The sequence below is a fragment of the Doryrhamphus excisus genome, chromosome 10 (assembly GCF_030265055.1).
Source record: "Doryrhamphus excisus isolate RoL2022-K1 chromosome 10, RoL_Dexc_1.0, whole genome shotgun sequence".
NCBI lineage: Eukaryota > Metazoa > Chordata > Actinopteri > Syngnathiformes > Syngnathidae > Doryrhamphus > Doryrhamphus excisus.
This window is the reverse complement of record NC_080475.1, coordinates 13,565,152-13,586,679: the sequence shown is the minus strand read 5'-3', so window position 1 is coordinate 13,586,679 and position 21,528 is coordinate 13,565,152. Positions and strand designations below refer to the sequence as shown.

At 41.8% G+C, this 21,528-nt stretch overlaps 2 protein-coding genes across 4 annotated transcripts; one reads left to right on the top strand and one right to left on the bottom strand.

Annotated features, from left to right (window-relative positions):
* Nucleotides 1-2,321: 2,321 nt before the first annotated feature.
* On the bottom strand, nucleotides 2,322-11,243 carry znf341 (zinc finger protein 341). Of its 3 annotated transcripts, none has more exons than XM_058085637.1 (16): nucleotides 11,114-11,243; nucleotides 10,674-10,784; nucleotides 10,181-10,371; nucleotides 9,167-9,316; nucleotides 8,811-9,098; nucleotides 8,504-8,687; nucleotides 8,225-8,318; nucleotides 8,046-8,136; nucleotides 7,619-7,781; nucleotides 6,372-6,589; nucleotides 6,099-6,307; nucleotides 5,923-6,019; nucleotides 5,727-5,859; nucleotides 3,865-3,976; nucleotides 3,697-3,767; nucleotides 2,322-2,857 (listed from the first exon to the last, which is right to left on the bottom strand). In XM_058085637.1, the coding sequence occupies exons 1-16, from the start codon at nucleotides 11,142-11,144 to the stop codon at nucleotides 2,412-2,414; spliced, it is 2,589 nt and encodes an 862-aa protein (XP_057941620.1). In that variant the 5' UTR covers nucleotides 11,145-11,243; the 3' UTR covers nucleotides 2,322-2,411. The 3 variants fall into 3 exon arrangements, with proteins under 3 accessions (XP_057941620.1, XP_057941621.1, XP_057941622.1); XM_058085638.1 differs by having other exon boundaries at nucleotides 8,225-8,315; XM_058085639.1 differs by lacking the exon at nucleotides 11,114-11,243 and adding an exon at nucleotides 10,930-11,056.
* A 437-nt stretch (nucleotides 11,244-11,680) lies between these two features.
* Nucleotides 11,681-20,668, top strand: e2f1 (E2F transcription factor 1). Its single transcript, XM_058084372.1, has 7 exons — nucleotides 11,681-12,808; nucleotides 13,897-13,996; nucleotides 14,278-14,497; nucleotides 14,592-14,744; nucleotides 15,561-15,675; nucleotides 15,762-16,041; nucleotides 16,950-20,668. Exons 1-7 carry the CDS (start codon nucleotides 12,554-12,556, stop codon nucleotides 17,189-17,191), a joined length of 1,365 nt encoding a protein of 454 aa, XP_057940355.1. The 5' UTR covers nucleotides 11,681-12,553; the 3' UTR covers nucleotides 17,192-20,668.
* Nucleotides 20,669-21,528: the final 860 nt, after the last annotated feature.

Here is a 21,528-nt window from a genome sequence, read left to right as displayed (position 1 = left end):
TATAAATAAAACACTGATAGAGTTCACGGGGAGGAAAAAAAAAGTGTTATTTAGACAGTGAGTGGGAGATAACGTAGAATATTGATAATAATCATGAAGCTTTCCTTTGTCGTTAAAGGGGTCTTATCTTATGCTAAATGTCCACTGGGCCGGCATCAGTTAGTGGCAGTTCGCGGCAATGCAATTTTCTGTGGCGCCTAGCATCGGCAATAAGGTGCCTAGTGGCGTGCAGTGGCTCAAACTGGCTCGTGGTGGCCCGTAACGGTGGCAAAAATTGAGTTTGGTATCAAGAAAATTTCAAAATGTTTAAAATCTACCAAGTGGAACCAAATGTCACAAGCAACCCTCCTATTGGAATCCACTAGAATGTAATGGAACGAGCCAAATTGCGCCAATGATGCTAGGAGTCCACTGGGCCAGCACCAGTTTGCGCCAAAGATTATGTGATTGGGGCATAGTGGCTCGCTGTGGCACCGAATAACGGCTCGTGGTGGGCCGTAACAGTGGCAATAATTGAGTTTGGTAGCAAGAAAATTTCAAAATGTTTAAAATCTACCAAGTGGAACCAAATGTCACAAACACTCCTCCTATTGGAATCCACTGGAATGTAATGGAGCGAGCCAAATTGCGCCAATGATGCTAGGAGTCCACTGGGCCAGCGCCAGTTTGCGCCAAAGATTATGTGATTGGGGCATTGTGGCTCGCTGTGGTGCCGAATAACGGTAACATGGCAACATGCCGAGTGAACATTAATTCAGCGCCACAGTGAGCCACCACGCGCCAATCACATAATCTTTGGCGCCAACTGGCATCAACTGGTGCCAGCCCAGTGGACTCCTTGCGTTACATTTTCAAACTTGCACAGTTTGATGCTGGAATTTATCCAATTCTTCTTTATCGTTTCTTGACAACTATTGTTGACGTGGTCAGGGAGGCGGATTTGGAATCCGAACATGTCAGCCAAAAGGAGAGAATGCAAATTTACCTTGTACGACAACTTGAGATTTATGGAATATTTAAGTAAAAAAACTTACTATAGTGCCCCACTGGGATACAATATCTTTAAAACAAGGGTAGGGCCCCTTTAACTCCTTATGAATAGTGTTATCCTGGGTCGATTCCATTTTAATTTCTAATCCTATAGAAGTTGCCAAATTCAAAACCTGCATGAAAAAACGTGTCACTCTCCCCTGCACACAAAAACCAAGTTGTAAATACATAGACACACACAGACATACACACATTAAATAACATGTTTTTTTTTCCTTTTGTAAAGGGTTTTAATAAGAGGTTTATGGTATCACTATATTTTCCTTTCTAATTTCTGAGGTACCTGAAATATGTGAAAGAAAAAAAAACAATCTCTGAAATGGTCACCTTAATAAATTAAATCAAACATTGTTGTGTGGTGTGACTTGTGCAGTATAATTTATGGCAGGCCAAAAAAGGGGTAGAAATGTTTAAAAAATTAGCATGCAGACCTCACAGCTAGGAGACCCGAGTTCAATTCCGCCCTCGGCCATCTCTGTGTGGAGTTTGCATGTTCTCCCTGTGCATGCGTGGGTTTTCTCCGGGTACTCCGGTTTCCTCCCACATTCCAAAAACATGCTAGGTTAATTGGCGACTCCAAATTGTCCATAGGTATGAATGTGAGTGTGAATGGTTGTTTGTCTATATGTGCCCTGTGATTGGCTGGCTGGCGACCAGTCCAGGGTGTACCCCGCCTCTCACCCGAAGACAGCTGGAATAGGCTCCAGCACCCCCGCGACCCTCATGAGGAAAAGCGGTAGAAAATGAATGAATAAATTAAATTAATTGATTAATATTTTATTTATTGAATTAATTCAAATAATGACAAAAAACTAGTGTATAATTGGGTAATGCAATAATGATCTATTTTATAATAGCTTTTATAATCACAGATGCATTGACCTTGGTCTGTACTGTAGCTAGTTTCTTAATTTTTGGTAAAAATATAAATTTGCTGCTTTTTTGACTGTTTTTTTAATTTTAAAAAAAAATTAATGACTATTTATTTTTATTATTATTATTATTAACCTGTCCTTTTCAAAAGCATAGTCCTGCAGTATGAGTGAACTATGGAATTCTTTCTAGAATATGTAAGTCTGTTCCAGTTGTATTGCAAATTTATGTTAAACCACAGAACAGAACATGGTTTCAGAGACCACAAGAGGTGAAGGTGTGGTTGTGAGAACCGATGGAAGAACCTTGAGACTGGTTGTGGAGCCTATTTGGAGAACCCGGGGATGGACAGTGCTAGAGGAGACCTACCAGCAGGTACAACAATACCTATAAATAAAGCATCTTTCAGACCATGCATGCATGCTAGTGTGTTTTCATAACGTTTTAATGTAAAACAAATAATTTAACAAAGACCCAGGGAAATGTTCTTAAGAGTTGCTGCTGTGGATCTGCTGTGATATGTCCACTTCCTGCTGTCTTTGCATCATGGACGACGTTGCCTGACCGCCTTCATCTGTCAACTCCTGCTCTCCTTCCTCCTCTGTTCTCACCTCCTGGTTGTCATCTTCTCTGGCCTCGGTCCTCGACCTCCTGGACCGCCTCGTAAACCGACCTCCACTCCTTGTTCTCCCGGCTTCCTCTACTTCCTGTTCCAAATCCTCATCGTCCTGATCATCATCATCATCATCATGTCTCTTGTCATTGGCTGCTCCTGAACATTTATGGTCTCTGTAGTAACTCTGTCTAGAGAAGCCTCTGTTGCAGGCGGAGCATCGGAAGCGGTAATTATCCGTGTGTGACTGCTGGTGCTCCAACATGTGGGCCCTGCGACTGAACGCCTTCTGACAGAAGAGACACTTGAAGGGTTTGATGCCTGAATGGAGGTGACACACACAGTTAGGAAAAAAAATAATAATTAGCGAGATCTGTCACTATTTTCTCAAATATATATTTAATGAGGGCTGCACGGCGGACGAGTGCTTCGCGCGCAGACCTCACAGCTAGGAGACCCGAGTTCAATCCCACCCTCGGCCATCTCTGTGTGGAGTTTGCATGTACTCCGGTTTCCTCCCACATTCCAAAAACATGCTAGGTTAATTAGCGACTCCAAATTGTCCATAGGTATGAATGTGAGTGTGAATGGTTGTTTGTCTATATGTGCCCTGTGATTGGCTGGCTGGCCACCAATCCAAGGTGTACCCCGCCTCTCGCCCGAAGACAGCTGGGATAGGCTCCAGCACCCCCGCGACCCTCATGAGGATAAGCGGTAGAAAATGAATGAATAAATGAATATATTTAATGAGGGCTGCACGGTGGTCGAGTGGTTAGCGTCTGAGTTCAATTCCACCCTCGGCCATCTCTGTGTGGAGTTTGCATGTTCTCCCCGTGCATGCGTGTTTTTTTTTTCCCACATTCCAAAAACATGCTAGGTTAATTAGCGACTCCAAATTGTCCATAGGTATGAATGTGAGTGTGACTGGTTGTTTGTCTATATGTGCCCTGTGATTGGCTGGCCACCAGTCCAAGGTGTACCCCTGCCTCTCGTCTGAAGACAGCTGGGATAGGCTCCAGCACCCCCGTGAGGATAAGTGGTAGAAAATGAATGAATATATTTAATGAAAATTAGCTTTTTTCTAACTGGAGCCTAGTAAAAATGTAAATTTTCATTTTTACATGGGGTTTAAAAGGTTAACGTGTGGTGTGTTTACTGACCTGAATGTGACAGAATATGTGCCTTGAGTTTGTCTGGTCTGTTGAATTCTTTGGTGCAGCCGACATGTGTCCTTATGGAAAGAAAAGCAACATAAATACAAAGTGTGGCTTATCGTTAAAATGATTACATACATGATTCTCCATATAGGATAGAACCTTTACACTTACCTGAAAGGACACTTGTACTTTTTAAAGGGCTCATGGATGAGCATGTGACGCTTAACTTTGTCTTTCCTGTTGAAAGTGGCGTCGCATACGGAGCATTTGTACGGCTTCTCCCCTGGAAAATTGAATATATGTATTAGAGTTGCGCGATACCTTAGCATACCTTAAGCCACGCCATCACGCCAGGCGGACGAGTGGTTAGGGCGCAGACCTCACAGCTAGGAGACCAGGGTTCAATTCCACCCTCGGCCATCTCTGTGTGGATTTTGCATGTTCTCCCCGTGCATGCCCGGGTTTTCTCCGGGTACTCCGGTTTTCCTCCCACATTCCAAAAACATGCTAGGTTAATTGGCGACTCCAAATTGTCCATAGGTATGAATGTGAGTGTGAATGGTTGTTTGTCTATATGTGCCCTGTGATTGGCTGGCCCGCCTCTCGCCCGAAGACAGCTGGGATAGGCTCCAGCACCCCGTGACCCTCGTGAGGAAAAAGCGGTCGAAAATGAATGAATGAGAGAATGAATGAAAGTTTGGGCTTCCTGCTTTCATTTCAATTCTGAATATTTATAATAATATTAATTATAATAAGTTAAGTGGTCTGAGAATGCAGCATTTCGTCCATGTACTGTTTATAGGACAAAGGTGGGCCGCGGACATTTTTTTAGATTTTCAAGTGGGTCCTGAGTTGGTAAAGTTTGGGAACCCCTGCCCCTAAACCATGATGTTGAACAATCTTTGCTCTCGGGTCATTTTACAGTTGTTTTGAACCATGTTGCTACTCTTCAGAGAAGATGCAACTCGCAATAGGCCACCTTAAATACCCTTTCTCGTGATTGGCTTCGCTTCTAGGTAATGGTAATAATGGGAATGGTTTTATTTCATTTGAACATTCATCAGATTACAATTGAATGCATCACATAATCAGTTCACAGTTCCACATGTCCAAAAGGAGTAGGAAGAAGCAAAGCTTATTAAATCCTACCCCTCCATCTGGTACTTTTACAATCAGTAACTGTTACATTTGTTCACTTCCTGCTTTCCGAATATAATTTAAGTTGTTTGTTGTTTTTTTTTTTTACTTTACTTTATTTTAGTTTTATTTAATTTTTTTGTCTCATATGACCATCCAATGCCATAATGTGTACCATAGTAAGTGTCAATATAGTGATATATATAGCACATCATGACTGGTTCAAGACTCTTCATCCTTGTATTTAGCAAACATCAACTGCTTGTATTGTTTCTTGAATTGGCTCATCGTTGTGCATTGTTTGACTTCCTTACTCAATCCATTCCATAGTTTGATTCCACATACTGAAATGCTATGGCTTTTTAACGTAGTCCTAGCATATAAGTGTTTCAAATGTAGTTCTTCCCTGAGATCATATTTCTCCTCTCTTGTAGAGAAGTATTGGATGGCATTTTTAGGTAATTGGTTATTTTTAGCCTTATGCATTATTTTAGCTGTTTGAAGATGAACTATATCAGCAAGTTGAAGTATTTGTGATTTTAGAAATAAGGAGTTAGTATGTTCTCTGTAGGCGGCATTATGAATTATCCTTACTGACCTTTTTTGCAGTACATTTAGCGATGAGTGAAGATTGCTTTTATAGTTATTAGCCCATATTTCCACACAATAAGTAAGATATGGTAGAACCAGAGAGCAATAAAGAGTGTGGAGTGATTTCTGATTGAGAACAAATTTTGCTTTGTTCAATATTGAAATATTTCTGGCCACCTTATGTTGTATATTTGTAATATGAGGTTTCCAGCTCATATTTTCATCTATTGTGATTACCAGAAATTTATTTTTGTTCACCCTTTCAATGTCTACACTTGACCACTTCCTTTTAGTGTTCTCCACACCTGAGTGAATGCGCGTGTGAAGTTTGAGGTAGTGTTCCGTCTTAAAGGCCTTCTTGCACACGTGACACTTGAACCTTCCGCCAATGCCGTGAGTGGAGAGATGTCGCCGGAAGTATCTCTCGCACGGGAACACCTGCAAAGGCAAATAGTTAAAATTTAAACACAAATTAAGAATTATTTATAAACGTTTATTTACCTTATTACAGTGAGGGCAGGGGAAGTTGTGTGAAGCGGTCAGTAGATGTTGCTCTAAAGCTTCTTGAGTGGAATATCTGCTTTGACATTTCACACACCTGAGGACAAATACACAAAAATGCTCTTGTCTTCTGCCGAGGCTTGAACCACCGGTGGGAGGAACACAGACCCACTGACCTGTACACTGTGGTTTCCTTCCGTGTGCTCTGCTGCGGGCAGAAGCAGTGGGAGTACTGGTGCACTCCCAGTTCAAACAGTGACGGGAATACCTTGCTGCAGAGGTGGCAGCGGTAGGTCAGTTGTTCCTGGTGAGTCCTGATGTGCTCCAGGAACTGATCCAGCTTCTGGAAAGTCTGGGAACAGGACTTGAGCACGCATTTGTAAACCTGAATAGAGGAAATTGAAACCATAAGTCATTGAGTTCCATGTGCAAAAAGATTGACAGCTCACCTGCTCCCCCTTGTGTTGGGTGAGATGGGACTTGAGCTGGAAGTAGGTCTTGAACTTGCTGGAGCAGAACTGGCACTGGTATGAGCTGTCAATCACCACCATCTGTTTGGTATGAGCTAGAGGGTTGCCCTCCTGGCTGTGAGGTTGAGTGGTTGCGGGTTCATCGCCGACGCCTTCCACATCAGCATCTGGCGTGATCTCCTCCACTTGCCCTGAGGCTGCGGTGGTCAGACATTTAATTTATTTGTTGCCCCTGGAGAACTTATTCTCCATATTAATATTTTGACTCGTGGGCCGCATTGAGTTAACAAAATTGTCCGGGGGGCCAGAACATATATTTAACACACACACTTTTATATTTTTTCTCGAATTATTTGTCTAACATTATTTTTTTATTTATATTTATTATTATTATTATTATTATTATTCATTTATTATGTATTTATTATATTTTATTTATTATTTATTTATTATATTTTATTTTTGTATTTATTTATTATATTTTATTTATTATTCAATTATTTTTTTCAGGACACTTTAACCATCAGACCACATCAAACTATGTAATAAAATTTTTACAGTTTTTTTTTTTTTTTTTTACTAAATAAGACTAGTTTGTATGTTAAAAACCGGGGGGCCAGAACATATATTTAACACACACACTTTTATAATTTCTTGAAAACTTTTTGTAACTTTTTTTATTTATTTATTATGTATTTATTTATTATTTATTATATTTTATTTATTATTTATAAATTTAAAATTTATATATTTTATTTATTGTGTATTTATTATTTTATTTATTATTCATTTATTATATTTTATTTATTATATTATATTTATTATTTATTTATTTTTTCAGGACACTTTAACCATCAGACCACATCAAACTATGTAATTTACAGTTTTTTTTTTAACTAAATAAGACATCTGACTTGCAAGTCTTGTCGCTAGTTTGTATGTTAAAAGTTGAAATACTTAGAAAGCAACTGGCGGGCCGGATTCAAACTCTTGGTGGACCGCATGTGGCCCCCGGGCCGTAGTTTGCCCACCCCTGCTTTAGGTGATGTACAGTAGGCCCCCGTAGCATCAGGAGTCATTTACATGGCTATAAAAAGTCTATTTTTGATCCTCACCCTCCTTGACATTTCCTTTATCCTCCAATTTCTGATCAACATTTGCCATAAGAGTGACTTGTAACTAGAACTATAACTCACTGTAGCTGACGTGCTTTAAACAAGTCCTACCTGTCTGTGCTGAGTCGTCTTCTTGAGTCACCTGCTGTCGTAGCCCCGCCTCCTCCTGTTCACACTGCTGATTCCCTTCCTCCGCCTCATTGGTTGACACCGGCACGACCTTTACTGTGATCGGTAGCCTTGATACCGTGCTGGCCACGCCCATAGGCCACACCTTTTAATAATGACAAGAGACAGATGGTATTGTGTAGAGCAGTAGTTGAGTCATATTATTGGTTGTTATTGGATATTAAAAGGTTGCCGACTCCTGTTCTAACCTATATAAAAATAGAAATATTCTGTTTATTAATATTGAATCCTAGTTCACAGGAATTAAGTTATTACGTTCAGGTCTTGAACCAATGAATTATGATAAATGAGGGATTACGGTATAGAAAAGTAAAATGGATGGAATAAGAAGTGTATTATTTTGGAGAACCTTGTGTGTCTGCATGTGTTTCTTCACATTGGACTTTTGGGCAAAGGCTCGACCGCACACGATGCACTGAAATGGTTTCTCTCCTGTGTGACTGCAAAAAAAACCCAAAAAAAGCAGGAAGTAAAGACTTTGTGGTCGTTATATGACTTTTTTTGTATTATTATGAAATTGTACCTCACCTCCTAATGTGCTGCTGAAGGTCAAAGTTCTTGGAGAAGATTTTGTCGCAGAAATTGCACTTCAGTTTCGGACCTTTGGCTTTCAGCGACTCTGCTGAAGACAAATATTTTTTTATTTGCATATTTACATTTTATATTCTATTATTATGTTTGTGTTCGTTCCCTTGAAAAAATAAACGCCTCCCTTCGAATAACTGCATTTCTCCATCTACATTTATTAAATATTAATTTGTTTAAATTGTACTAGAAATTCCACACTGATATTAATGAAAAACACACCTGCGGCTACGTCAGGGCTTTTTCTTCCATTCCGCAGCCGTTTAGGGCCAACAAGTTTTTCAAATTCCCCTAACTCGGCGGTGTTGGCGTTGACGCTGCACGTCTTGGTTTTGATGCCCAGCCTGCCTGGGCTGTAGACGGGAGGGGTGGTGAACGACTGGCTCTCCACACACTGACTGGGAACCTGTCAGAAAGTTGATTTAACGATGTAGATGTACTAATGTTATAGCAGGTCAATCTACTACATTAGTTATCCTATGTGAAGAAGCACTCACTTCACCATTGAGCACCATTATTATGGACTCACCTGCACAGAATGAAATGGATGCAGACCCAGTGTATGGATCTCCGCATTACCACCGGCAGCCATGTGTGGCAGTGTGCTGTAGACCTGAACTACAGAGTTGCTGTGGCTGACTGGGATGTTTGAGGAGGAGAGACTGGGCTGTCCTGGAGGTGAAGGGTGTGCCGGAGTCTGGCCTGGAGGCAGGGGGTGCGAGGATGACTGCTGCTGCTGCTGTTGTTGTTGTTGTTGATGGTGGTGGTGATGATGCTGAAGATACGATATGCCAGTTGTATGCATGCTAGGGTTACTCTGCACAGACATAATGGAGGAGTTAGAGTCAAACGTTACATCAAGTGATGAGTACTGCAGTGTGTTACCTGTATAGGTGTCTGCATGGTGGCCATAGGCTGGTCAATGGAGGTGAAGGCTGAGATGGCCGACATGAGGATGTCATCACTGACCAGCACGTTGCCTTGGACCAGAGTGTGTGTCAAAGGGGACGGGGGGACGGTGATGTAGGTGGACACCTGCATTAGAAAAGGACAACAGACACACATTTTGCCTTTTGGTATAGCATTACCATTACATGTATGTGCATGTGTGTGAGTGCATAAGCCGTGCATAACAAACTAATTGTCGTGTTTTTATAATTTTTCTGTCAAAAAAGTGTCACTTTGAATGATAGAACTCACTAGAATCAATTTAAAGAGGACCTATTATGCTCATTTTCGGCCCTTTGTATTGAAATGAGGGCTGCACGGTGTTCGAGTGGTTAGCGCGCAGACCTCACAGCTAGGAGACCAGGGTTCAATTCCACACTCGGCCATCTCTGTGTGGAGTTTGCATGTTCTCCCCGTGCATGCGTGGGTTTTCTCCGGGTACTCCGGTTTCCTCCCACATTCCAAAAACATGCTAGGTTAATTAGCGACTCCAAATTGTCCATAGGTATGAATGTGAGTGTGAATGGTTGTTTGTCTATATGTGCCCTGTGATTGGCGGGCGACCAGTCCAGGGTGTACCCCGCCTCTCGCCCGAAGACAGCTGGGATAGGCTCCAGCACCCCCGCGACCCTCGTGAGGAAAAAGCGGTAGAAAATGAATGTATTGAAATGTAGACTCCTACAGAGCAGCTACACACAATAACCTGCACAGAAAGCTTCCTAGATCTTCCAGAATCTGCACCTATTCCAGCTTTATTTCCACCCATGGCCAAACCCTTTGGAGAGCTACTTGAAAAGTGGTTAGGAGCTTTAAAAAAAGCATAATAGGTCACCTTATTGTAGTTACATGAAAAAAGTCTAAATTGTATGAAAATAAAGTAAAATTATGTATTATATTTATATTATGTTTATTATTATGTTTATTATTTTTTTCCAGCATAGCTCTACTCACCTGCCTATTGGCACTGCCCGGCGGCCCTGAGGTAATGGAGGGGACGGGTGTGTAGGCGTTAGTGGATGCCAAGGACACAGTAGAGAGAGACGGGGTGCTCGACTGGCACGGTTCCCTCTTGTGTGACATGAAGGCTGACAGGGAGTTGAACTGTTTCTTACATTTGCCACACAAGAACACATCCTCGTCATCTGTGGGGACAAAACAAACATGTAGAACTAATATAGACTGTGGCAGCTTTCACTTAAATACATTGTGTTTGTGTCAAGTATCTATAAAAAAAAAACAGTCACATGACTGGGTGGCTACCATTTTCCTGGCAAATTATATACTACGTACATATAGGGAAAATCAACAAAGTATTAACGCAAGATAATGCATTTGTATTAAATGCACTATACTATACTATAGCATCTGGTACTCTGCAGTTGATTAACTGGGGAAACACCACAGAGTACTTGATCAATCAAATCTAGAGTAATCATTCACATACCCATAGACTGTATTGCTGTCGTTCCGGAGACATTTTGGTTGTTGGGGTCAGGAACACCTCCTTGACCATCCAGCAAGGACTGGACAGCCAACACTGTCTGATTGTCCATGCCTGGGAAAGGAAAACACATATATAATGTATTGTCATTAGCATGTTTGATTAGCTAGTACACAATTAACAAAATAAGTGATGTAAATGGCAACCGACTTCATAAACAGGTATGCTATTCAATTATGCCAAACTACACAATAACTACCTCCGTTTGTTTACCAATGATAAGACTCAATTTTACGTGCTGATATGCTTGTTATGACATAAACACAAGTCTAATGTCCGCTACAAGGTGATATAAATTCGTCCCGATGCACCCTTAATATCTTAAAATGCACGTCAGAGCTGTTTCGGTGGTAGTTTCATGTTTATTAAGACATTATTCTTACCTTCCAGCACCTCAAATATAGCCTGCGCCATCTTACAGTTCTTCTGCTTGGCGATCGGTATTCGACTGGGAGAGTCTGGTGATGCTACCTCCTGCTGCAGCTGTCCAACTGTGTCTGTATTGAAAAGTAACATAATCTGTCTAAAATGTACTTGTTCGGAATATAATAATTTAATTGTTAATTAAAGTAATGGATATATCAAAATAAATACCCCGATTTAGTACCGACATTAATTTTTCTGTACTCGTAAAAACGAAATATTAAAATACAGACGTAACTTCAGTTCAAGTCACATATATATAAAACCCTAACGTTGACATTTAATTATTTTTGTCAAAAAATAGCAATAAAAAGTGTGACATTGTCCGTCGGGTGCATTTTAAAATCCTCCTCCGATCGACTAATCTGCAATCGATGTAATGACTGACAACTCCCTCCACCAATCGGTGAGCGCACCACTCGTGCTCGGTTTCTTCCGCCAATAGCGACGCGCTGTCTGAATCACGTGTCGGTTTCGCGGCAAAAAAGATTTCGCGCGAAAAGCTGTTCCCCCCACCAGCCCTTGTTTGGATGGAGATCAGCTGGGACAATAACAACAACAATAACCGCGGATGACTGAGACATGCGGGGACGTTTTCTGGGAAACATATACGAGCTACAAGTCCATGTATGGTTTGCTAATTTGACGGATGCAAATTTTTAGGTGCTTTATTGTTACATATATGTTGGTACAGCTTCTTCCTGTATTGCCCCAACAAACTGAGGGGGTTGGTGGCTAATAACTCCGCTAGCATAAGCTAACATATTTTACTGTATATTCTCACATTGGACGCTACTATTGAACACTTTCACGTACTCTTACTTAAACATAAAGATGCCTTTGAGTGACAGCGGATGTTATGTTTTATTAACGTCGCACCTACTCCTGAAAAAGTGCCGTAAAGTTTAACTGGTCATTTCGTTAAAGTCACTGCCTTGCGTGGGGTTTGAATCCTGCTCGCTGGGGGGGGAAAATGGTGAGCTTATCGGCGTGTTTGTGCACTTTTGTGTCGTTCGTCCGCTCAGCTAGCTAAGTTAGCATGCTTTTGCTGATGGGGCCTGGTTCCATACTGACAAGCACAGGTCAAAACAAAAGGTTAGCATGCTAGCAAGCTAACCACCCTGGCCCTGTTTGCTACGCTATATTTTATGTGTGTTTAAACACATATTAAGCTGTCGAGTTGTTGTACATATAGCAGTATTGTAGTCCCGTTTGGAATACCATCCTGTCTTGCTGGAGTTGTGCAGGACCCCCCCACCCTCATATCACAGAGACATATGCCCATGAGGACATCACATGGTGTTTCCACTGTGGCCTCCAGTTCAGTGATAAGAAGACCCTTTAAGTGGATCAATATACATCTTGTGACATAACAGACTCCCACAGTGAACCCCATTGCCATGTCAGAGACTCTGATAACAGGCCACACGTCAGAGGATCTCTTGGCCGACTTTGAGACTTTGCTCAACTCCGGAAGCATCGGCCTGGGTCAGGACCACCAGATAGTCATCATCACCAGCCCCTGTGATGGGTCCGGACACCACCCAGACACCGCCCCCTCCAGCACAGGGGAAGTCCTGCTCTTTGCGACCCCGCAGGGCCCCGCTGACGTGGCCTTCCAGGACAAGAGGCGACCTACTCTGGGAAGACCACCGGTGAGGACAGGGGGGGAGTAATTGTGGTTGTTTGCTTTTTTTTCCACTTTTCACTTCCTCTAACACTCTCAAAGGGGCAGAAAGCTCTTGATAGTCGCTATACATTCTTAATGCGCATAGAGTTGTAGTTCTTTAACTGTACAGTCTACATAAGTTTAGTTAAGTCTTCCTAAGTTGGTTTTTCCTTACCTCTGTCATTAAAGTGCTTGGGGTTTGTTAGGATTTTTTAATGTGTGAGGAGTTGTAGCTCTTTAAGTGTATCGTTTTACCTTTTGGGTGATATTAATATTAGTTTTTTTCCTCAGAGGGAGTTTTTTCCTTGCCTCCATCACCCAAGTGCTTGGGTTTCAGTTGCGTTTCTATAATGTTAGAGGGGCGGGGTTATAGTTCTGTATTTTTACTGTATGGCCATAGTTATGTGCAATTTTGGAGGCATATTTTTCGATGTTTCATTCTTATTGAGTGCTTCCTTGCCTCAGTTGTTAAAGTGCTTGGGGTTTATTAGGATTTTTTAATGTGTGAGGAGTTGTAGCTCTTTAAGTGTATCGTTTGACCTTTTGGGTGATATTAATATAAGTTTTCTGCCTCAGAGGGAGTTTTTTCCTTGCCTCCATCACCCTGCTTGGGGTTCAGTTGTGTTTCTGTAATGTTAGAGGGGCAGGGTTATAGTTCTGAATTTTTACGGTATGGCCATGGTTGTGTGCAATTTTTTGGAGGCATATTTTTTTGTTTCATTCTTATTGAGAGTGCTTCCTTGCCTCAGTCGTTAAAGTGCTTGGTGTTCAGTTAGGTTCCTTTTTAATGTGTGAGCAGTTCCATTTCTTTAACTGTATGGTTTTAATGGAACTTTTGTGCGAATTTAGAGGAATATTTTATTTTATATCATATGAAAGCCCCTGAGGTGAGATTGCTCGATCTGTTAACAGTGTCAAGTCTTTCATATACTCTATCACCCCCAAATTAACATGCACATCTCATGTTTTCTTGGCTTCACTGCGCACATATCTTTCTGCATTTTCCAACTATTTTCTGCTGTTTTAATATGTTTTCCTCACTCTAGTAATCTGGACACTGTTGTTTTCCTTCAGGTCAAGAGGAAGTTAGACCTGGATAGCGACCATCAGTATGTTAGCACGAGTCGACCATCTTCAGGGCACGCGCCGCCATCCACACCTGCCCCTCCCAGAGGTATACACGCAGACCGCTATACTTGTCGACATTTGGATCCGTAAATAAGCAACATTTTCCAGAAAATAGCGGACATTTTCTTTGCTGGTGTGCTTTTACTTTGAAGGCCTGACCAGACTCATGTGTTATAAGTGTGTGACTTATTTCTTTATTTTCATGAAAGTCAGGAGAATAGACAGACAATAAAAATGCGTGCACACACACACACACACACATGTATTTGGGTGTTTCATAGGTGGGATGGGGGTCTTAAAGAGTGACCTGTATCCGCTTCTTTTCAGTTTTTAGAACTACGACGGAGAAGTCTCGGTATGACACCTCCTTGAACTTGACCACCAAGCGCTTCCTGGACCTCTTATCCCAGTCGGCTGATGGCGTGGTGGACCTGAATTGGGCCTCGCAGGTGCTGGATGTGCAGAAGCGGCGCATCTACGACATCACCAACGTTCTAGAGGGCATCCAGCTGATTTCCAAAAAGTCCAAGAACCACATCCAGTGGCTGTGAGCACGGGGGGGGGGGCTAATCAGTCGCCGTGTATCATCTGATGCAGACATGGCTAAAATTCACATGGTCGTGGTTTGTCCTTCTTTGCAGTGGCAACCGAATCGACGGGGAATCCGTGGCACGCCTTCAAAAGCTGCAGATGGAGGTGTGTGACCTCACAGCGGCGGAAGCGCAGCTGGACAAGCTCATCTCCAAATGCAACCTCCAGTTACGACTGCTCTCCGAGGAACCACAGAACAAGAGATATCCTTTGGAGCAGCCGGCGATTTCATGTTGGAATTTTGGTTTTTGTATTGCAGGTTGGGGGGACACTGCAGCATTATACTCCACAAACTCCAGCTTGGTTTTGCCCTCAGTCTCCCCTCGGATCCAACATCTCCTTACCACTCATACAGTACCTGGGCAGCCTTGCTATACATGACAAAAAATAAACACCATGCAGTTTCGCTATGTCCTCCAGGCTCCTTATGGATTAAAAAATATATATCCAAGAGGAGACTGAGGGCTGCAAGAAAACTGAATGGTATGGACAAATAGATAATGCAGCCTACAGTGTCCAGGATAAATTAGCACGAGTGATTACTTTTGTCGTTGCAAGTATGGTTTCAGCTCGGCACGCTTAGTTATCCAAGAGGAGACTGAGGGCAGTAAGAAATTGGACCGTTGCAGCAAAGTGGACACTAATATGGTTGCGTCCAGCTCTCAATAACACTCGCAATAATTCATTCATTTTTGCGGGGGTGCTGGAGCCTATCCCAGCTGTCTTCGGCAAGAGGCGGGGTACACCCTGGACTGGTGGCGAGCCAATCACAGGGCACATATAGACAAACAACCATTCACACTCACATTCATACCTATGGACAATTTGGAGTCATCAATTAAATTAAAACTAGCATGTTTTTGGAATGTGGGAGGAAACCGGAGTACCCGGAGAAAACCCACGCATGCACGGGGAGAACATGTAACATGTAATCAGTGTTACGCCAACGGATCCATGACTGTTCAGCAATTAGTCAGTGTCAGGGAACTATTGTGGTCCTTAACTGTTGAGTCCATCACGCTGGGCTACGTGCGCTGCCAGGACTTAAGGAAATCATTTGATTCCCCAGACCAGCTAGTCATGGTAATCAGAGCTCCACCAGAGACCCAGATGCAAGTGTCGGACCCCAGCGAGGTACACAATTAGTATCACACAGTATTTAAAAGACATATCTACGCACTATATTTTGGCATCAACCAAATTCCACGTTCTTTGTTCAGGGCTACCAGGTGTCACTAAAGAGCATGTGTGGTCCCATTGACGTCTTCCTCTGCCCGGACGACAGCTCCGGGGTCTGCAGCCCCGTGACAGGAAGTAGTCCAGCAAAAAGCGACACCCACCAGAAGCATACACAACCCAGCCGCACGTCGTCACCTGGCAAAGACGGAAGCACCGCAGCGGCCTTGGAGGTGGCTTTGTCCTCGCCCGTGTCCACGTCGTCCACGATGACCGCAGCCTCTCAGACGGACGCCCAGACGCTGACGTTAGCTGCCGACACAGGTACAGGAAGATCGCCGACAGGCCACCCGAATAAGACGCACAACTTTAACACACACACACACGCTTTCTCAGTGTATGTCAGCAATGTCGCAGTGTTATGAACCGTGATGTAGCGAGGGATGACTGTATTTTAAAACGTCATTTTTCCTCTATAGGTACTGCTACCGCTTTTCTGTGATCGATTATATACTATATTATGTAATACGAGCATAGAAGAGACTATAGGGGTGTTATATAATGTCTGGAGGGCTCTAATGTTAAAAACTGTATTGATAAGGTTGTAAACGGATACGATAATAGTCTAACTACAAAAATATTTTTCATTTATAAATTAAATAAATATAAATTATATAATTTTATATATATAAATAATTATATATTTATAAAATTATTTATTTATAAAAATAATAATATATAATAAATTATATAAATAAATCAATTATATAAATATATAATATTTATATAAATATAAAGTTTGTCAGGGCGGCACAGCGGTCGAGTGGTTTGCACGCAGACCTCACAGCTAGGAGACCAGGGTTCAATTCCACTCTCTGTGTGGAGTTTGCATGTTTTCTCCGGGTACTCCGGTTTCCTCCCACATTCCAAAAACATGCTAGGTTAATTGGCGACTCCATATTGTCCATAGGTATGAATGTGAGTGTGAATGGTTGTTTGTCTATATGTGCCCTGTGATTGGCTGGCCACCAGTCCAGGGTGTACCCCGCCTCTCGCCCGAAGACGGCTGGGATAGGCTCCAGCACCCCCGCGACCCATGTGAGGAAAAACGGTAGAAAATGAATGAATGAATAAAGTTTGTCCTTGCCTCCATCGCCAAAGTGATGATTTTCTTTGACATATGAGTTTTTTTGTATGTGTGTCTGTATTTATGCTATTCTTCTCTGTGGCAGAAACCCTGATGGGGGGCGATCCGTTCTCAGGCCTAGGGGACATGGCCAACTTCGACTTCTCCCCTCTCTCCTCCACGGACTTCCTCAGTGGTGAGGGCCTAAACCTCCCATTGGACAGCTTCATTAACTTGTCTCCGCCTAACAGCCACGACTACCACTTTGGCCTGGAGGACGACACGGGCATCAGCGAACTTTTCGACTGCGACTTCGGAGACCTGTCACAAGTTTGGGGGGGAAACTAAGACAGAGACGAGTAAGGAGATCTAAATTGGAATTGGACGCTGACTGGTTAATGGAAGAGCTTCCTTTTTGTGGGTGAGTCGGAAGGCTATATACTTGTACTGTGGACCCTTGGACGTTTGGACATCATCAAAGCCATTGAATTTCTCTTTAAAATATAGTATAGTCCATTGTACGTGCAAAACCAGACCCGTCCTTCTTCCCATTCCAAAGGACTGCAACTATTATGTGACTGTCCTCACACATGCTGGAGCCTATCCCAGCTGTCTTCGGGCGAGAGGCGGGGTCCAACCTGAACTGGTGGCCAGCCAATCACAGGGCGCATATAGACAAACAACCATTCACACTCACATTCATACCTACGGACAATTTGGAGTCGCCAATTAGCATTAGCATGTTAGCATGTTTTTGGAATGTGGGAGGAAACCGGAGTACCCGGAGAACCACACATTCTCGGGGAGATCATGCAAACTCCACGCAGAGAGTGGAATTGAACTTGGGTCTCCTAGCTACGAGGCCTCCGTGCAGCCCAGGTTTGCTGTGAAAAATATTGGCAAGATCCAGGATGTCATTACTCACTATAACAATCTGACTAATGGCGTAATCTCACAAAGAACACTAAACTCATCACACAGCAAGTTAACACTTAAAAGGTTTATTAAAAAAAATACATTTCTCTGTGATAACCATTAGTTATATGATGATATAATGATAGTGATTTGACAAAGTTTAGCTCCTAATCTTAGCCATCATTGAATGCTTAGCCTATCATAACAACACAATCACTCCAAATTGGTGGTCGCTTCTACTGTGCATGAGTTTCTAATAGTATAAACATGCTAAATTTAAATTTGTAAATTTTATGTTAATTGTCAAACCTCCGAGGGTCCACTGTTTAATACATAAGCAAGGTGCGGGATACCTGTATTGTAATTTTCAGGGTGTTCTAATTGAAAATCCGCCTAAAATAATGCAGCACTTCTCTCTCTCGCTCTGGCAACATTTTAGCTGTGGTGTAGCTATATTTAAATTATTTATAATATTTTCTATCACGTGTTAACGTGCCTGAAGTAGCTTGTGCATGTCGGTGAGTTTGGCTGTAGCTAGCGTCTTTTTAGAGGCGTTTTGCCGACCAAACCGCGTCTAAATCACTGAAATCCCCCAAAAAGACTGGATCTTTGGTAAGAAGAAGCCAGCGAGGCGCCGCCGGAGGAGCAACGTTTAAAAAAAAAAAAGGTTCCAGGTATGTTCAGTTCGAGTTATGGGATGTTAGCAGGTTAAAAATAATAATACAAATCAGGGGGGAGTGTCGGTATGTTGTGTTTTCACAATCTCAGGGGTGCCAGTTTTTAGCATCTGGTTTAGCGATCATTTGCCTTTTAAAAAAAAAAAATCTGAGTTCTTATCGGATTGGGAGGATAGTTCCACAAAGAACCCTGGAAGTGCTGAATGCTATTGTGTCGTTTTGATAAGGATTGGATGAGGGAAGGTTTTCCAGAATGTTCCTATTCCTGCACTTGTTGTTTATGCCTTTTTAATGCAGATTTCCCTCAAGAATACATCATGTATTGCCATAACAAATACATAACTGTGGCTAAGCTACAAATTGTGTGCCTATTTGATGATCAACAAACTAGCTCACAGCATTTTTCTCCTGACTTGCGACCCATTTTGGCCCCCAAACATCAGTTTGTAAACTTCTGCGTTTAAATTGCATTCAAAATCCACGCAAAAATGTAATGTTTTCTGCAAATTATTGCATTCTTTCTAATAGCTACCGACGTAGAAGTTATGTTGGCCTTTTTTTTTTTGTTTGTTTGTTTATGTGTTCTAAATATGTTTGCTGTGTTTAAGTTTGTATTTATTATCGTTTTGATGGAATTGTAGAGAAATGGTACCAGTCTTACTGGCAGGAAAATGGCTTGTCATACTGTTTTTAATTCAGTAGCGCCAGCTCAAAAAAAATGATTCCCTGTTGACAAGAAGTGTTGCTTCAAGGGATGGTTTGTATTTTTTTGACATGAAGTCCTCATCAGCAGTGTACTTAAGCAACAGTGACTTACCCCACTCTTTTTTTTATGTGGTGGAACACGTTCATAAACAAGATGGCCGCAGCGCTCCCTCATAGAAGTCATATACACAAGAATGGACCAGGCGACTGGAGGTTTTGTGTATTACTCTTCATTCATTCATTTTCTACCGCTTTTCCTCACGAGGCCCGTCGGGCAGGGTACACCCTGGACTGGTGGCCAGCCAGCCAATCACAGGGCACATATAGACAAACAACCATTCACACTCACCTATACCTAGGGACAATTTGGAGTCGCTAATTAACCTAGCATGTTTTTTTTGGAATGTGGGAGGAAACCGGAGTACCCGGAAAAAACCCACACATTCCGGGGAGAACATGCAAACTCCACGCAGAGAGTGGAATTGCGCGCTAACCACTCGACCGCTGTGCAGCCGTTATTACTCTTCTGAACGCATATTGTTTTGAGAAGCCAAACTTTATTGTTTTTTTTTTTAATGACCACAGCAACTATGTTCCTTATCACGGACCAGAACTGGACTCACGGGTCCAATCGGGGATGAGTAAGACACCGTTGCTGTAGTACACTGCTGATGACAAAAATCCCAACCATCCCTTCAATGTTAGCGTATTTAATTTTGTGCTTCATCTTTGTACATTTTGACTCTGTCACTTTATTATTTGATATATATTTTTATTTGCATCAGCATTGTAGATTTATGTTAAGGGTGCCTCCTTAAGAATATTTAAAATACATTTTTTTTTTTAAATCTCGTCATAAGTGTAACTCTTGCTTTATAACGAAGTGTACTCATACGTAAGTTCAAACCGGGTGTACAGACACCATTGTTGTGCCAAGAACATGGTGCACAGTTATATTCGGTTTGCTTTTAAATTTGGTGTGTTCATAATAGAGCTTGTGTTCTCAACATATTCCAAAAATCATATTTCAATGTTCAATTCTGACCATTTTATGACCCTTTTTAATGAGAGGGAGTGGAGAAGGAGGTGCGGTTGACCAACTACAGCACTTGGTAATGCTAGCGTAGCAGACCTGTCAACATTTGACTGCTTTCAGTTTTCTTGTTTTGATTAAAAAATAGATCCAAAAAACAGGATGTAATATTGATATGAACTCGGCCCACAATGATAAATTTTTATTTTTGGAATTTTTTTTTGTCAGGGAGTACTCGTAAATGCCTTGAGGGTTGGCAGGTCTGCTATTAAATGGGCTTACTGTACTTGCTATACATTTAATACAGACGTGTACGTTTTTAGTTGTATGATGATTTGGCATCAACCCTAATTCAAAGCGCTTTTGAAGGGAATACATTCATTCAAACGAAAATCATTGTCGCTTTTTGAAATGCATGTCCATTTTTTTTATTTTTGTCATTAGTTGGTTAAAATAAAAGTTGTACTTGTGAGTTCTAGACATTTTTTCTCCCCAATTTTGTATCCATTTCTAACTGACAAAAATAAAAAGTGAACAATTTTTATTGTGTCTTTTTTTGTGTAGCTTGAATAGAAGTGTATTCATCTTCGTTTTGGATCTTTGATATTTTGATTTTGGCACAGCCTTGCCGTGTTTAGTCTTAACCCACTACCATATTTCCATATATCCTATTTCCTGGTTCTAGTCAGGACTCGAGCAGCAGCATTTTGAATGTACTGCAGCTTGTTTAGAGAAGCCGGTAAGAAGCCGTTACAGTAGTCCGGCCTGCTGGGGACAAAGACTTGGATTAAGACCGTGATGTCAGTTTTTACCTGCCCAAAATAGTTTTGATCCGATCTGTTTGATGCCGTGACAAATTTGGATCCAGGCCCAACCGTGATAAGTGAATTTCCGTGAAATAGGAATCATTTATAAATACAGTCATACCTTTTTTCAACGTTATTAGGCCCCCTAGACATGAACTGACAACCCTATTGTCATCTTACACTAGTATTACCCAATACCCAATAAGAAATATGTTACCTCGGGGACACCAATTAGTGACAGACAGGAAGTGATGTCGGATGTTGCCATGTCTTTCACTTTTATAGCCTTTTTTCCAACTCAGTAGGATACTTCGACATGATCACAGAAGGACGGAGGATCGAACCCACAACCTTCAGGTTGGGAGATTTTTTTTCAAGATTACGTTCCTGGGATCTTATAGTAATATAGGAATATTATAGTAACATTACTGCCACCTAGTGACTAGTCTCGAACACTATGTCAACGTCTTTTGAATATAAGTATTGTAAATGTATTTTGTATTTTCATGTATTTAAATGTATTTTAGTTGATTTAGACATTTTTATTTT

Excerpts from the sequence above, each read along its gene's own strand:
- znf341 (XM_058085637.1), bottom strand. The coding sequence starts at position 11,144 with ATGGCGCAGGCTATATTTGAGGTGCTGGAAG. Across the intron at positions 7,782-8,045 it reads AACACATGCAGACACACAAG|GTGTGGCCTATGGGCGTGGC; the intron begins GTTCTCCAAAAT and ends CATTATTAAAAG. Across the intron at positions 5,860-5,922 it reads CCTGCCCTCACTGTAATAAG|GTGTTCCCGTGCGAGAGATA; the intron begins GTAAATAAACGT and ends TTGCCTTTGCAG.
- e2f1 (XM_058084372.1), top strand. The coding sequence starts at position 12,554 with ATGTCAGAGACTCTGATAACAGGCCACACGTCAGAGGATCTCTTGGCC. Across the intron at positions 14,498-14,591 it reads AAGAACCACATCCAGTGGCT|TGGCAACCGAATCGACGGGG; the intron begins GTGAGCACGGGG and ends CCTTCTTTGCAG. Across the intron at positions 16,042-16,949 it reads GACGTTAGCTGCCGACACAG|AAACCCTGATGGGGGGCGAT; the intron begins GTACAGGAAGAT and ends TCTCTGTGGCAG.